Source organism: Pyxicephalus adspersus, chromosome 6, assembly GCF_032062135.1.
Source record: "Pyxicephalus adspersus chromosome 6, UCB_Pads_2.0, whole genome shotgun sequence".
Classification (NCBI taxonomy): Eukaryota; Metazoa; Chordata; class Amphibia; order Anura; family Pyxicephalidae; genus Pyxicephalus; species Pyxicephalus adspersus.
In genome coordinates this window covers 4,072,901-4,086,309 of record NC_092863.1, presented here as the reverse complement: position 1 = coordinate 4,086,309, position 13,409 = coordinate 4,072,901, and the positions used below count along the sequence as shown (strand labels likewise).

Genomic DNA, 13,409 nt, shown 5'->3' with positions numbered 1-13,409 from the left:
TTTGCCATGATTTGACTCAGCAATATGTTGGCCGTTTCTCAAGACTGACAATGGGGGAATCATAGAAAACCATCTCACTCCCCATAAGCTTTGGAGATTTTAAATTCAGCTGCAGGTGGAAAATCAAGATATTCTGGAAATATTTCACTTAAAGTCACCCTTTCCGTTACCCCTACATTCTGCTTCATCAGTTCTTTCAGATGTGCAGCTGCTCATAGGTAAATTGTGACTTAAACCCTTCCTTTTCTATTAAACCCATTTCTCTTGGCCATGGGCCAATGCAGGGAACAGCGCTTTGTGATTGTGATGGCAAGCAAAGTGGTGTCAATGAAATCTGATCTGTGATTGAGAAACTGGCTCCATAATCCCTATAAAATAAACTGAGGGCAACCTGTGAATGACCGGAGGATTTAATTTCCCAAAATTGTGTAAAAATTTAGAGGTTTCCAGGAAATTTTGCAATTTTGGCAAAAACATTGGGGAAAGGAAATACTTTTTAAGGAGTGCAATGGGCTCTAAATAGCTCTTGGGGGGTTGAATGGGATATATATATTGGACAGATGAGAGTAATGCTGCTGAGCTTGACTAAGTGTGTTTAATAAAATGTCTTTCATAGCACAATGATACAAAATCATTAGTCACTAAGGAGTTAAAATCATTTCTAGGAGAGTTTTTGTACATCATGAGTTTAAAAGAAACTCTAATTTTCTGTATTTTGGGGTCATGTGTCATTCAAAACTGTTTACTAAGGCATTAGTTTTGCATAATGCTGAATAAATTGTCACGGCAAATTAATTGCTGGGATTACCGGTGACATAATTACAATTCCCCAAAGGTCTGACTCATGTTAAAGGACAACTAAGGCCATTGTCATATAAGTGTTACAATGGGGAAAAAATGAGAGGGACAGAGAAAGAGAGGAGCGGTTCTCGGCTCCAACCTTAAATAACTTCTCAATTGCTTTGGCAATGCTAAAATGTATCTGATCCTGCCAATATAACTTATTTCAATTGACATGAGAGAAGGGAGAGGAGAGAGAAAGACTGGGAGAGGAGGAGAGAAGAGAGAAGGTATAGAGGGGGAGAGAGAAGAGTGAGAGAGTGAATATGGGAAAGAGGGAGAGCGGAGAGGAGAGAGATAGGGGAGAAGAAAAGGAGAGAGGACAGAGGGGAGCAAAGAGGAGGGCAGGGAGAAAGGTGAGAGGAGAAATAGGTGAGAGAAGTGAGCAGAGGGAGAAGAGAGAAGGGCGGTAGAGAGGGGAGCAGAAAGAAAAGTGACTGAGGGAGAGCAGAGAGGACAGGGATAGGGGAGAGAACAGAGGGGTGCAAAGAGGAGGGCAGAGAGAAAATGGAGAGGAGAGACGTGGGGGGGGGATGAGAAAGAATTAAAGAATGAGGGGAGAGAGAGGGAGAAGAGAGAAGTGAAGGAAAGGAGGGATGAAGATGAGAGAAAAGAAAAGGTGTAAAAATAGAGAGGAAGGGAGGGGGAAAAGAGAGAGAGAGAGAGGGAGAGAGATGTGATAAAGTGAGGGGAAGGAGTGAGGAGAATCAGAGAAGAGAGAATGATAAGGGGAGGGAGGAGAGATAAAAAGAGAAAGGGAGGGAGTGAAGGGAAAGGGGAGAGAGAGAGAGAGAGAGAGAGAGAGAGGAGGAGAAGGGGCAGAGGGTACAGATAGAGAGGAGTGGAAAGGAGAAGGAGAGGAGAAGTGAAAGAGGGAGACATGAGATAAAGATAGAAAGGGCAGGAGAGAGTGCAAGCAGAAGAAAATGGAGAGGGGGTATAGAGAGAGAAAGAATGGGGGTAAAAGGGCGAGGAGATAGATAGGAATGAGAACAGGGGTAGAGGAGAGAGATAAAGGATAGAAGAATGAAAGAAAGGGAGGGAAGGGGAGAAGAGAAGGAAGGAGGGGGTGTTGAGAGAACAATTCTGTTAATAGAAATGGAGTTGGCTTAGGTTTAGAAGAAGGCTAAAGAAAGCTTTTTTTTCCCTGAGGGGTGTCATATTTGTGCCATGGCAGTCGCAGTGATTACACGGGGGGATTGGCTAGCAGTATATGATGTACTGTTACTCTTTCATACATGGTGTGCTCTGTAGTAATCTCCTGGCAGGAGCTGCATTGTGAATAAAGTGGTGAAGACGTAGCAGGAAGGACAAGTTCTACAATCTCTTCTTTTATCACAGATATGAAATGTCATCTGTGCTATTTCCATAGAAGCCAAGAAACCTAAGGAGGACCTGTCTGTAACTTTACATGTCTGCATAAATAAATACCTGGTGATAATATACAGAGACTATATAATATTACGGAAAAGCTCCATCTTCTTTTATTACAAAAACCCTTTAAGCTCCTTTGCTGTGCATTGCAACATTGTCTGGTTGTTTGCATTCCTTTGCATACAGTAATGCATTACAGCATAACTCAAAGGTATAAATTGGGTATTTACCTAAAAGCACAACCCTAACAGCTATTGCTGACCCCTTCAGGCTCCTCCTAGGATAGTCAGCACTATAATCCCACCCATGCACCTCCATCTCCCACCTATCAGCTTACAACATGGCCACTCCCACTGCAAGCCTCATTTCACCTTTCTATTCATAGCTTTGGATCTTAGATTTAGTTAGTGCTTACATGTACTTCCTGGCCTTGCTGCTAATAGAAAAGGTGGCACAGGCGTTCTGGGTTCCGGCGGTCACGGAACATTCTGATAGGTTGATGCTGATTTTCTGCGGTTCTAGTTGCTGCGAGCAGTAAAATATGAGTTCTTCCCGCTTTACCTGTACCAGATATCTGTAGAACAAAGGAGAGAAAAATCTCTTATTCGCCACACACAGATACACAAAAATTCTCCCCAGACCCAGAGCCTGCCACTGCTCACAAATCTTACGGAAATCTCAACTACCTGGCGGTGATTCTGACCAAACAGCCTCAGTACTGGGAACCAATATTTTCTTTTAAAGCATGGGTAAAGCCTAAATATTTCTATACTGAAATGATATATATATATATTTAAAATATATAAATGGAACTTTATTGTGTTTTTAGGGCTTAGTTCTTATTGCTTCTGTAGCTTTAAACACCTGTAGGTTCACCTATGACATTGATTCAGGTGATTGGTTGTCTGGCTGCACAGGTGAGGTGGGAATCTCTGTAGACATGTAAAGTTTGGTGTACGAGGTTTGTGAGGTGTGTATACACTTAGAGGACAGGCACTGATAACAATTTCTCTATAATATATAAAGTAAGGTGTTATAATTAATTTGTCATGTCACCACACTCCAGGATTCCTTTGCTGCCAGGTTATGTGACCCTTGATCAAAGGGCATCAACCAAAGGAGGGTACGCCTGAATTGTCTTTGCTTTAGGGTCACTACTGTGCGACTTGTATGTGCATTGCTATTCATTCTGCCTGGCACCCCAATACATATACTTTGTAAAGACACAACCCTTTCCCTTCATTCAACCATCAGCTTGTCTTCAATCATTCCTCACTGTGCTAACCCATTCACGCACTGCTCTGTGTCCTTAATGCACACATTCACCCTGGTTGTCCTGGCACCAGCAAAGAAAGTGATGAGAAATCCAAACTTTTTACCAGAGTAGATAGAGGGGATACTTTTATTGAGGACACTTGTATCATTGCCAGATGTTGGGTTTCCAATCATTTCCTATCGTGTACCCAGAACAGAACGTGAAAGAATTTTGCCTTCATTTAAGGCCAAGATAAAAGTTGGTAATTTGATTATGTATCCAAACTTGTCAGGGACCTCAATGTTGCTTAACAAGGTCCACCATGCAGAAATCAACCCCTGTATGTCTATGTTCTGTGCTTTGGACCGCATTGGTATATTTTCATGTGTGGACCCAAGGTAAAGATATTTATGCCAACAGAAGATGGTCGGTACAGTCCCTCACGGGTATGACTCCTTGACCAAAGGTTGACTAATCAGTAGGTGATTCTCCTCAATTAGTCTCTAAACAGGAGGCCTTCTAATGTCTATGGCAAGATCACCCAACAGGGAACAAAACATACAGCCTTGTGGGCATACAAGGAAATTTGGCTTTCATGGTGGCCGAGTTCAGTAAATCACACACAACAGGTTACTATGATCACCATTGCCTATTTGGCAATTATCACATCACAGTAAAATCATAAATCCTAATCCCTTCACCTACACAATTGAAGGTTGGTCCCACCCCGCACCCTGCATGTTCTTCTCCTTTCCAGTCTACTAATGCACACCTGCAAAATCAGAACTGGGAAAAGTTTTTGGGAGAATCCCTGAAAGGAGGCATTCCAAGAAGAATGGGCTCTTAAACTCACATTTCCGAATCAACCCCTGAATCATGGATAGAAGATATGATTTTATAGGAGCAGATATGGCTGAACTCTATAGCTAAATTCTGTCCAACCTCCTTCCCAGTGATTCTCCATTCCCAATCAAAAACTGATGCAAAGATAAAGAAAAGAACCCTCATTGGAAGCTTTTAAGCTGTCCTTGCTTTAGTGCAAGGTCAAAAAAACTTCTAAAATCTAAAGCTAAGACTACACAGAAATATTTTTTCTAGATCAGGCAAACTAAGACCATGTCTATCAAATGCTCTTCAGATGGGACAAATAGCACTCCTATGTATAGATCATACACCAAGTAACCACCAGCAATCACAGATCACAAGATGCTTTAGTATGTGTAGTTTATATATAATTATTAATATCTGTGAAGCTCCCCTTGTAAGTTGCCATCTCGCTGTCTCTCTCATATATACAGTATATATATATATAAAATACCATTAAACCCAACAGCAGGCAACAGCAGTCCACAAGCTATAGCTGCAAGCTAACCCAATGGGAAACCAGCCATAACCCTTGGATCTGGCACAAACATGTATCTGGGCACCCTGGGATGCCACCAAATGTTCTTCTTCATCAAATACTGTCCAGCAGGATACAAACTTAACACGTTTTGCTCTAAGATTCAGCGCTCTCTTAAACAACATTTTGATTGCATGCTGTGTCTTAGCACAAAGAGAATTTGTATCCTACTGTCTGCAATCGAAAAAATAAAATTAGTGACATCATGATGTGCAGTTGATGGACAAGTTTGTGAAAGTTTTAGAGGTAAATGAAATGCGGCACCAGGGGTGGGGTGAGGGACAGTGCAAAGTATCTCTCTGTATTATCTAAATATACAATGCAATACAAACTGGTGACTTTTAACCTGACTTTAACTTTTTACATTTTTGGCAGCATTTGGTGGCCATGACCAGAGCACCAGGGGAAAGCAGAGATACAAGAGATACCCCAATCTGTAATTTTTTGGGACAACTGTGGGTTGATGGTCTTCGTCCTACAAGAGGCAAGGTAGGGGCTTTTTCTATCTACATGTTGTAGTGAAAAGTGAGTGGAACCAACTATTTTAACATAGCTGATATGTAACGAATATTTCACATTTAAGCAAATTTTTATGCAAATTTTGGTTGGAGGCAATGGGGAAATCAGAAGGAAGTCAAATAGAATTTTTAACAGTGTATATAACATATAATCATTGTGGCACACATCAGAAGCTCATACATTCATTTCACAACTAGGCCTCTGTCATTCTCCCAAAAATTTCCTCGAACCTACGATGGTCCTTCGAAATTTCGGCGAAACCATCGGAAGATCGAGGAAATTATGACAGGTGGATTCACAGGGGATTCACAGGATTCGTTGGGAATCCTCCTGTTTGCGATACCCAGGGTACTAGAGGGTAATTAACCTCCAGTGCCGGGGATTGCACACTGTTCCTAATGAATGCTGCCAAGGCATTTTTTTTAATTTCGAGCTTGATCGGCGAATTTACACCGGTTATTCTCGCTTACAATTTGGACAAGTGAGAACGGTCAAATTCAAAGCAAGATCGAGTTTTAAAAACTCGCTCGCTCATCCCTATTCACAACAAATACAGTTTTAACAAAATCCTTTTCTCTTCCCCCTGCTAGCAACCAATCGTATTTTCATTTACCGCAATGGTTGATGATTTGTGATTGGCTGCTAACAGCATTTTGCTGGTTGCGACATGGAAGGCAGTTAAGAACTGGGTGATTGGTAATCATAATTTTTTATTAGGCATTATTTCAGTCAAGGTGGAAGATCGAACTGTTAGGCCAATGGGGATGGACAATGATTTTTAATAAATATTCGGGCTTTGTTATCAGATGAAAGGAAACCTTTGTGAAGCCGCTGACAGATGCAATGTTTTATATGTGAATGTTGCTGCAGAGCTGTAACTGTGTTTTTAGGGTAAAGAAAAAAGATGAGCAGAATGTTCCAGCATCAGGAAAACATAGAAGGTATAGGATGTTTTAATTACAAGGATCCCCAGCATTGGATATTCTGCTTTGAAAGGTTCAGATATTGCAAAAAAATGCTCTCAAATTTCATATTAGCATTCCTTAGCAAAATATCTAAAAATGTGAGATTATCCTTAGCAAGTAACGTCACTGGTCTCTAGTGATTTGATAGGCTGCATTCTCAGTGAAGTCACCGGTCTCTAGTGATTGGATAGGCTGCATTCTCAGTGATGTCACCGGTCATTCTCAGTGATGTCACCGGTCTCTAAAGATTGGATAGGCTGCATTCTCTGTGATGTCACTGGTCTCTAATGAATGGATAGGCTTATGCATTTTAGTACATAGCTATGCTGTATCTTTAGCAGTAATCTATATCTTTTATTTCTTTCTGAACACATTTTTTTACTTTTTTTTTTTAAAGTTGTTTCCAAAATGTGAGAACTTTTTTGAGCCCTGCATTCTTTGGCTGTGGCCAGCATGACAATGGACTGAACAAAATGTAATCTTTCAATTAGCAATCTCTCTGGCTCATTACATATGCTATTCTTCCCTCAACCATGCTCTGCTCTAGAAACTCTCGGACGCTGTACAATATGATGAGATAATTCCATGTTCTATCTACAGGGAACAATTAGAAGTGGTTTTAATTATTTCTATTTTTACTGTCCATTAGGGAGTGAAAAAATGAAAGCTTTTTTTGTGTGCTGGGAACCACAAGGTCATAAACCCGGCCCTGCATGTTTAATTAGTCTACACCATCTCCGTTGTCGTTAATTGAGTGATAAATGTAACATGTGCAACTTTGGTGGTGAGTTTGTAGAGTCATTAATTCATAGACCATTTTTCGCCCAGAGAAACAAAACGTGATGAATATTTTACGCTGCTGTTTTCATTATAAGGATGAGATTTGTCCCTCGAGCCGTAATCAGAACTTGTTTTCCCATTGGTAATTACGTATCATCAGTGTCCAGCCAACCTAAACTAAATGTGACGGGATGAGATCGCACAACACTGCAGAGATTTGCAATCAGATCAATTTTAGGGAAAAAAATAAGTTTCTCTGTTAAGTTGCCATTTCTGTATCTTACTGCAGCTTCCTGGTACTTTTTTAATTCCAGCTGGCATTCGAATGAACTGTACAGAGAAATTACGAAATGAATCTCCTACATTCTACACACGTTCACCCATAGGAAAACAAGCACTGCTACTTCTTTCTGGTTCTTGTACACCTTCTATTTCTTCATTTTTTTTTCTCCTTGCCTCTTACTATATTTTTTTCATTACTTTACTTTTTTCTTCTTTGCTTCTATCTTTACTCTCCTTTCCTTTTCATTTTCCTTTCCTTTCTTTCCCTTCACAGTATTTTATTTGCTCTCCTTTCCTCTACTTTCTTCTATCTTCTTTCTTTTCTTTACATCTATTTTCCTTTTTTTCTTCTATCTACTTTTTAATGCCTCTTTACCTTTCATCTCCTCTACTATTCCTTCCGATTTCAATTTTTCTCCTTTTTTTCTTTCTGGTTTCCCATTACCCTTTCCTCTTTCATGTCTTTTTTTACTTCTGCCTTCTTTGTTTTATCTCCCCATTTTCTTTCCTCTAATCTCCCTTTTCCTCTCTTTTAACTTTATTTCATTTGTTTCCTTATGCTTTTCTCTTCTTTACTATTCCTTTCTTTTGCTAACAATTTTATCCTTTATTTTCCATTCTTTCCTTTACCCTTTCTTTTTCTTTCTTCTCCTCCTCTCATCTACCAATTCCTTACCCTTTGTATCCCTTTTTCCTTTCCTTTCCTTAGATTTCTCTTTCTTGTCCTTCTTTTTTCTATAATCTTCCTTTTTTTTCCACTGCACTTTTCATTGCCTTTCTCCATCTTTCTCTCCTATCTCCTTTCATTTCCCCTTCTCTCCTCCTCTTCCCTTTATTTTCCTTTTTTTCTTCCTTGCCCTTCCTTTTGTTTCCACTCTTCTGCTTTACTTTCATTTCCTTTCTATTTCTTTCCTTTTCTTTTTTCATCTCTTTTTCTCTACTTCTTTTTTTCCTATCTGTTCACTTTCTTCTTTTATCGTTCCTTTCCTCTCTCCTTCTTGTTTACTTCTTTGCTTTCCTATCATTTTCTTTTCCCTCTTCATCCTTATCCCTTCCCATCTTTCCTTTACTATTCATTTCCTTTCCTCTTCTCTCTCCTCTTCTTTTCTTTCATCCTTTCAGTTTCTTTCTTTTTTTCAGTTCCTCCCTTTGCTCTTCTCACATGCTTCTCCCTCTCATTTCCTTTAATACTATTTATTTTCTTTCCTCCTCCTTTTCCTTTCCTCTTAGTTTCCCTTTCCTTATTCCTTCATGTTGCCCCTTACCCTTCTTTTCTGTCCTTACTTTCTTCTTTTCTGCATTTTCCCCTTTCCTTTCCAAACTAGATCTGTTACAATATCCTCCATGTATATTTTATTAGAGATCCGTAAACTATTTTGAGATTCATGTAAGGTCAGGGTATCTAAAGACAGAGAGAGAATGCTGTGCGCCAGTAAATGGTCTTACAATACATCTAGGAATAATTATAACTACGTAGATGATGGCAGCTTCTTCCAGATGTGACAACGGGAGGATCATATACAGCACCAGGTTTAGTTATATGCTTTGTTAGTTCATGTTTGCTAACATTCTGTATTAAATAAAGAAAATAATTCTCATTAGCTCAGTCACTCAGGTGATATAGGAGATTCACCAACTCCAAGGAAATATAAATGTTTGAGTGGACCAGTAAATGGCAGTGCTCCCCATGTACACATCAGAATACATATGTTTTCCATACTTCACCCATCTGTCAGTTGGTTCATCGTACAGCTCCAGCAGTCCATCAACGATGACATCTGAATACTCGTTCTTCTTAGCAAATATCATTATAGGAGAAGCCTGACTATTCTTCTGTGATTGCAGGATTTCATTCATAATCCCTAGGATCTGAGTGAAAAGAGAACCTACTTAGCTCAGAGAACATACAATTAGAAAATTCAAGGATCTATACTAAAATTTGTATAGGTAGCTGATGACTGCATTGATTTTGTGCTCCTGGCCCCCCATTGACAGCACAGCTCATGCAGGAACACAGCAGAACAAGGGGAACATTCCTAAATTCTGTATGTTAGTCTACAGGGATTGAAGTGTTTTCAGTGTTGAAGAACAACAAAATTTACTTTACTAAGTTCTGAAGCATTCTTCACTGTTTGGCAAACCCTAATACTTAATCCCTCCACTATAGAAACTCTGACAATCAAATATTCCACAGCTGGAACCCTAACACTAAACCTTCCTGTTAGTTAAACATTTTCTCCTCTTTCTTAAACCCTAACACTTTATTCTCCTCATACTCAAACCCAAATACTTAGTCCTTCCCCCACTTAAACCTCAACACTGAAGCCCCCTTACCAAACCCTAAAACTTAACACCCCCACAGCTAAAACCTTAACACCTAATACTTCTCCTTTTTTACCATAAAACTTTACATTTCTGAAACAATTAATCTTCCTTCTGCCTAAACCCTAACACTAAGCACTCCCATCATTCCCCTATGTAAATCCTCAATCATTCCTCTATTTAAACTTACACTCCATCCCGCTCTGGCTTCAACCCCACACTTCTTCTTCTTCTCATACTCAAACCCAAACACCTTGCCCCTACTACAACTTCAACCTAACCCGTACCCACTCAAACCCTAAAACTTACCATGCGCACTCCATCCCCACTCCTATGTAAACCTTAACGCCTAGTTCTACCCCTTAAGTACGAAGAATAGACTCAGTGACTAAAAGGGAACCATAAGGAATCAGAGGAAGTTGTCTGCCAAGTTCGACCCATGTCTCTGTCTGCACTATTGGGTTTCAGAGAGCCCGGGGCATAGTAAGGGTCACTTACCATGTAAACAGTAGGAGAGACTGGACACCATTTTGTAAGACAAGAATCCTCTACAAATTCTCTACAAAATCCTCTATAATCTGGTCAACTAACCCAAACCTGGAACTCAACCATTACCATTGATTTCATGGTCTTTGAACCCTACAGGTCAGGTGAGACAGATTTGCCAGCAAGCGTACAAAACAATATACATGGATTTGGTAAACCACCCTGTAGGTCCATCCAAACTTCTAGGTGCCGAAGCCCTCGTCTCACCTTCTGTTTATCCTCTGCACTGGCAGCTTCAATCTCATAGTCTTGGTGGCCATAGAACTGAATGATGAACCTCAGGCCTTCCAGGTCCTTGCAGGACTTCACCTGAGAGAAGGGGAACTGCTTCTTGAGGATGCCTTTCTCAATATTAAATATGGTCTGGCTATAGAAATCAATCTGAAACAAAAGAATTAAAAATTAAAGGAATGTTCCACCTTCTCAACCCAGGTAGCCATCACTATATATTTCACAGATGACTTCATGTGCTCACTTTTCATGGCAGCTTACTTTACAGTAACCCCAGCCCTATATCATAGTTTCTGCAACATTTTCCAATATTCTGCTACGTGGGCAGAACTAAACATGAAATCACAGCAATCTAAATTCCAGCAGGCATTGATTGTTTCCCGAAACTGAAATTATGATCATCCAAAGCCAGGAGACATTGCTTGTATCATATAAACTTCAATATAAGCTGTGGTACCTACTCTTACCTAAAAAACATGCAAACTACATTGACTCAAGTATAAACCTAGGGAACAAAATGCGGTCATCATTGCTAACATTAAAAACAGTAATTAACAAAAATGCCAATACAGGTATTGTGAATAGATACACCCGTGGTGTGTTTTAAAACATTTATAAAGAAAGAGGGAAATAAAATCACATAGGCTCAGTCTGTTTTGTACCTTTAAATTGGTTATGATTTGCCAGTTGCTTCTAATTGATCTTTTGTACATTAATGTTGGTCTTCAGTAGATGGCACTGTTTTCTCATGTAAAGTGAGTAACAAACCCAAATATTGTCTCAGACTGCAAGTTTGTTATACATTTTACATTAGGAAGAGTGACATCTAGTGGTGTGACCCATGTATAAACAGCTTGTTTCCTGTTAAGTGACAAAAAATTGGTTTATACTCAGCTATATATGGTCCCTAAAACAAATATTTAACTTCTTTGATCTCTATTACATGTAGTGAGGAAGAGACTAACATGAAATTGCCAAATCAAACAAACGGTGAGTCTTTCCACCTACTCCACTATATTAGGCTATTTGATAGCTCATGCAGGATTAAAACAAGTAAGCCTTATAATGCTATCCCTACATAACTTTCTGTAAACTACTGAAATCCTCCATGCTATGGTATGAGGATGAGGAAAAGGGAAAGTGTTCTATATTCCTGTCCTAATGTGGCAATGCTTCTCTACTCTACATACAGTATGAGTGAATGTTGTCACCATAGGATAGAAATGTTTTACTCGCACGTGAACAGGAAGATAAAAGAACAAGGAAAACTAATGCTGCCGCCACATCTTTAGACTGGTAAACTGGAATATGTTATCCTTTGGTCTATATTCATTTAGTGTCATATGACCACAGATGACCTATGCAGGGGCACCAATGTCACCAGTAGCAGATATGGCCAGCAGTAGCCCCTGTGCAGAGTCTTGGGATTCTCCTGCTGAACACACTTAAGGTTCCTGAACGGGCCCTTTGTGTCGGTGGCTTGTGCAGCTGCACACATATTTGCTGGAAAAATACAACTAATGCAGCCACCAGAAGTAAGCTGCAATATATCTCATGCATAAATGGTTGATAACCGACTATACATGACTACAGGGACTCGGTCTTAGTCTGCGTTCTAGGTACAAGCCGCGCTCATTGCTTGCCTCTGAGAAAGTAAGTCTATAATTCATTGAGTTTGAATATTTAATCTTTTATCAGCCAATGCTATTGGGGTCACAGGAAAGTATCCACACCGCTCTGTAAAGTCTGAAAAGTTACCTGCAAGATCCTCTTCTGCCACCTGTACCTGTACTTGTAGACGGTGAAGTTGTGCTGCGCCGGCGGTTTGCGATTGGCCAAGTTCTGAGGAGAGAATGAGACGGGTTTATAGTCTGGAAGCGTCAGTTCTCCTTACATACCACACAACCGGGGCTGATGAATTGTTTATGAATGGAAGCTCAGCCAGGTCTCATCTCCGCTTTTACCCCGTTCTGGTGCTCTTAAATTAGCCGCACCGGGACACCGCTGTACAGAGGAGATCGAGAGAGGTCAGCTGCTGACTCCTAGGGTTTTACAGCATCACAGACACTTCTTTCTATAGTTTAATAAACAGCTGAAAGCTTATCATCCAAAAATCACAAATATTGCACAAGGTTTTATTTGCAGAATTTTACAGGCTTTGTGCGTGTATGTGTATATATATAATTATATATATTTCCCATGAGAACCAGCAACAATGGGAATACTTCCCGCTGTGTCAGAAGACCTGGTTCTGGTGTTTACCTGGTTTTTATTCATTTTATATTAAAACATTGAATATTCTGCATTTTCTTATGCAGCCAGCAGGTGGAGCCACATGCTCCTTTTTCACATTTTCTTGCCTCTTTATAGCTGCTATGTTGAAAAAATTCAGTGATTTACAGAACTCAATAACACAAGCTGAAATTTACACAAACAAATGATGAATGTAGTACTTTAAAGCATCGCAGATATGTGTACTATGTGTATGTATATATATATATGTGTACATGCCCCAGACTCGGCACCCAATGAGAACATTGCCTGCTATTTTTACTAACAGACTCCTATAGGTCCACTGAATGGGTTCACCTTGGAACAAGATTTAGCTTGATCTTCAATCAAGGAATGCCTTCAATTCCAAGAGCCGTAAAGTGATAACAAGAAAAGGGGGGGTTAGAAATTTAGGTAACATCAGTTATAATTTTTACACTGATTGAATATCACCTGCAGACAAAGAACGGAAAGTGAATGTTGCAAAATAACTTGCGCCAAAGTTTTTCACAACGTATCAATGTTCTCCTAATAAAGCGGAGTCATCCTTTCCATGGAAGGTATTTGGGATGTGATAGCTGATAACCTTTCACCAGCTAGCAGTTCTCAGCAGAAGATTCCG

General features: G+C 39.8%; 1 protein-coding gene across 1 annotated transcript in view; it reads right to left on the bottom strand.

Moving 5' to 3' along the window:
* Positions 1-13,409, bottom strand: part of LOC140332918 (disheveled-associated activator of morphogenesis 1-A-like) — a 47,735-nt gene that overhangs the window by 24,642 nt on the left and 9,684 nt on the right. Inside the window, exons 3-6 of the mRNA XM_072414174.1 lie at positions 12,275-12,358; positions 10,493-10,666; positions 9,138-9,286; positions 2,630-2,788 (exon numbers count right to left, since the gene is read on the bottom strand). Coding sequence (XP_072270275.1) covers positions 2,630-2,788; positions 9,138-9,286; positions 10,493-10,666; positions 12,275-12,358 — 566 coding nt within the window. The remainder of the gene's footprint in view (positions 1-2,629; positions 2,789-9,137; positions 9,287-10,492; positions 10,667-12,274; positions 12,359-13,409) is intronic.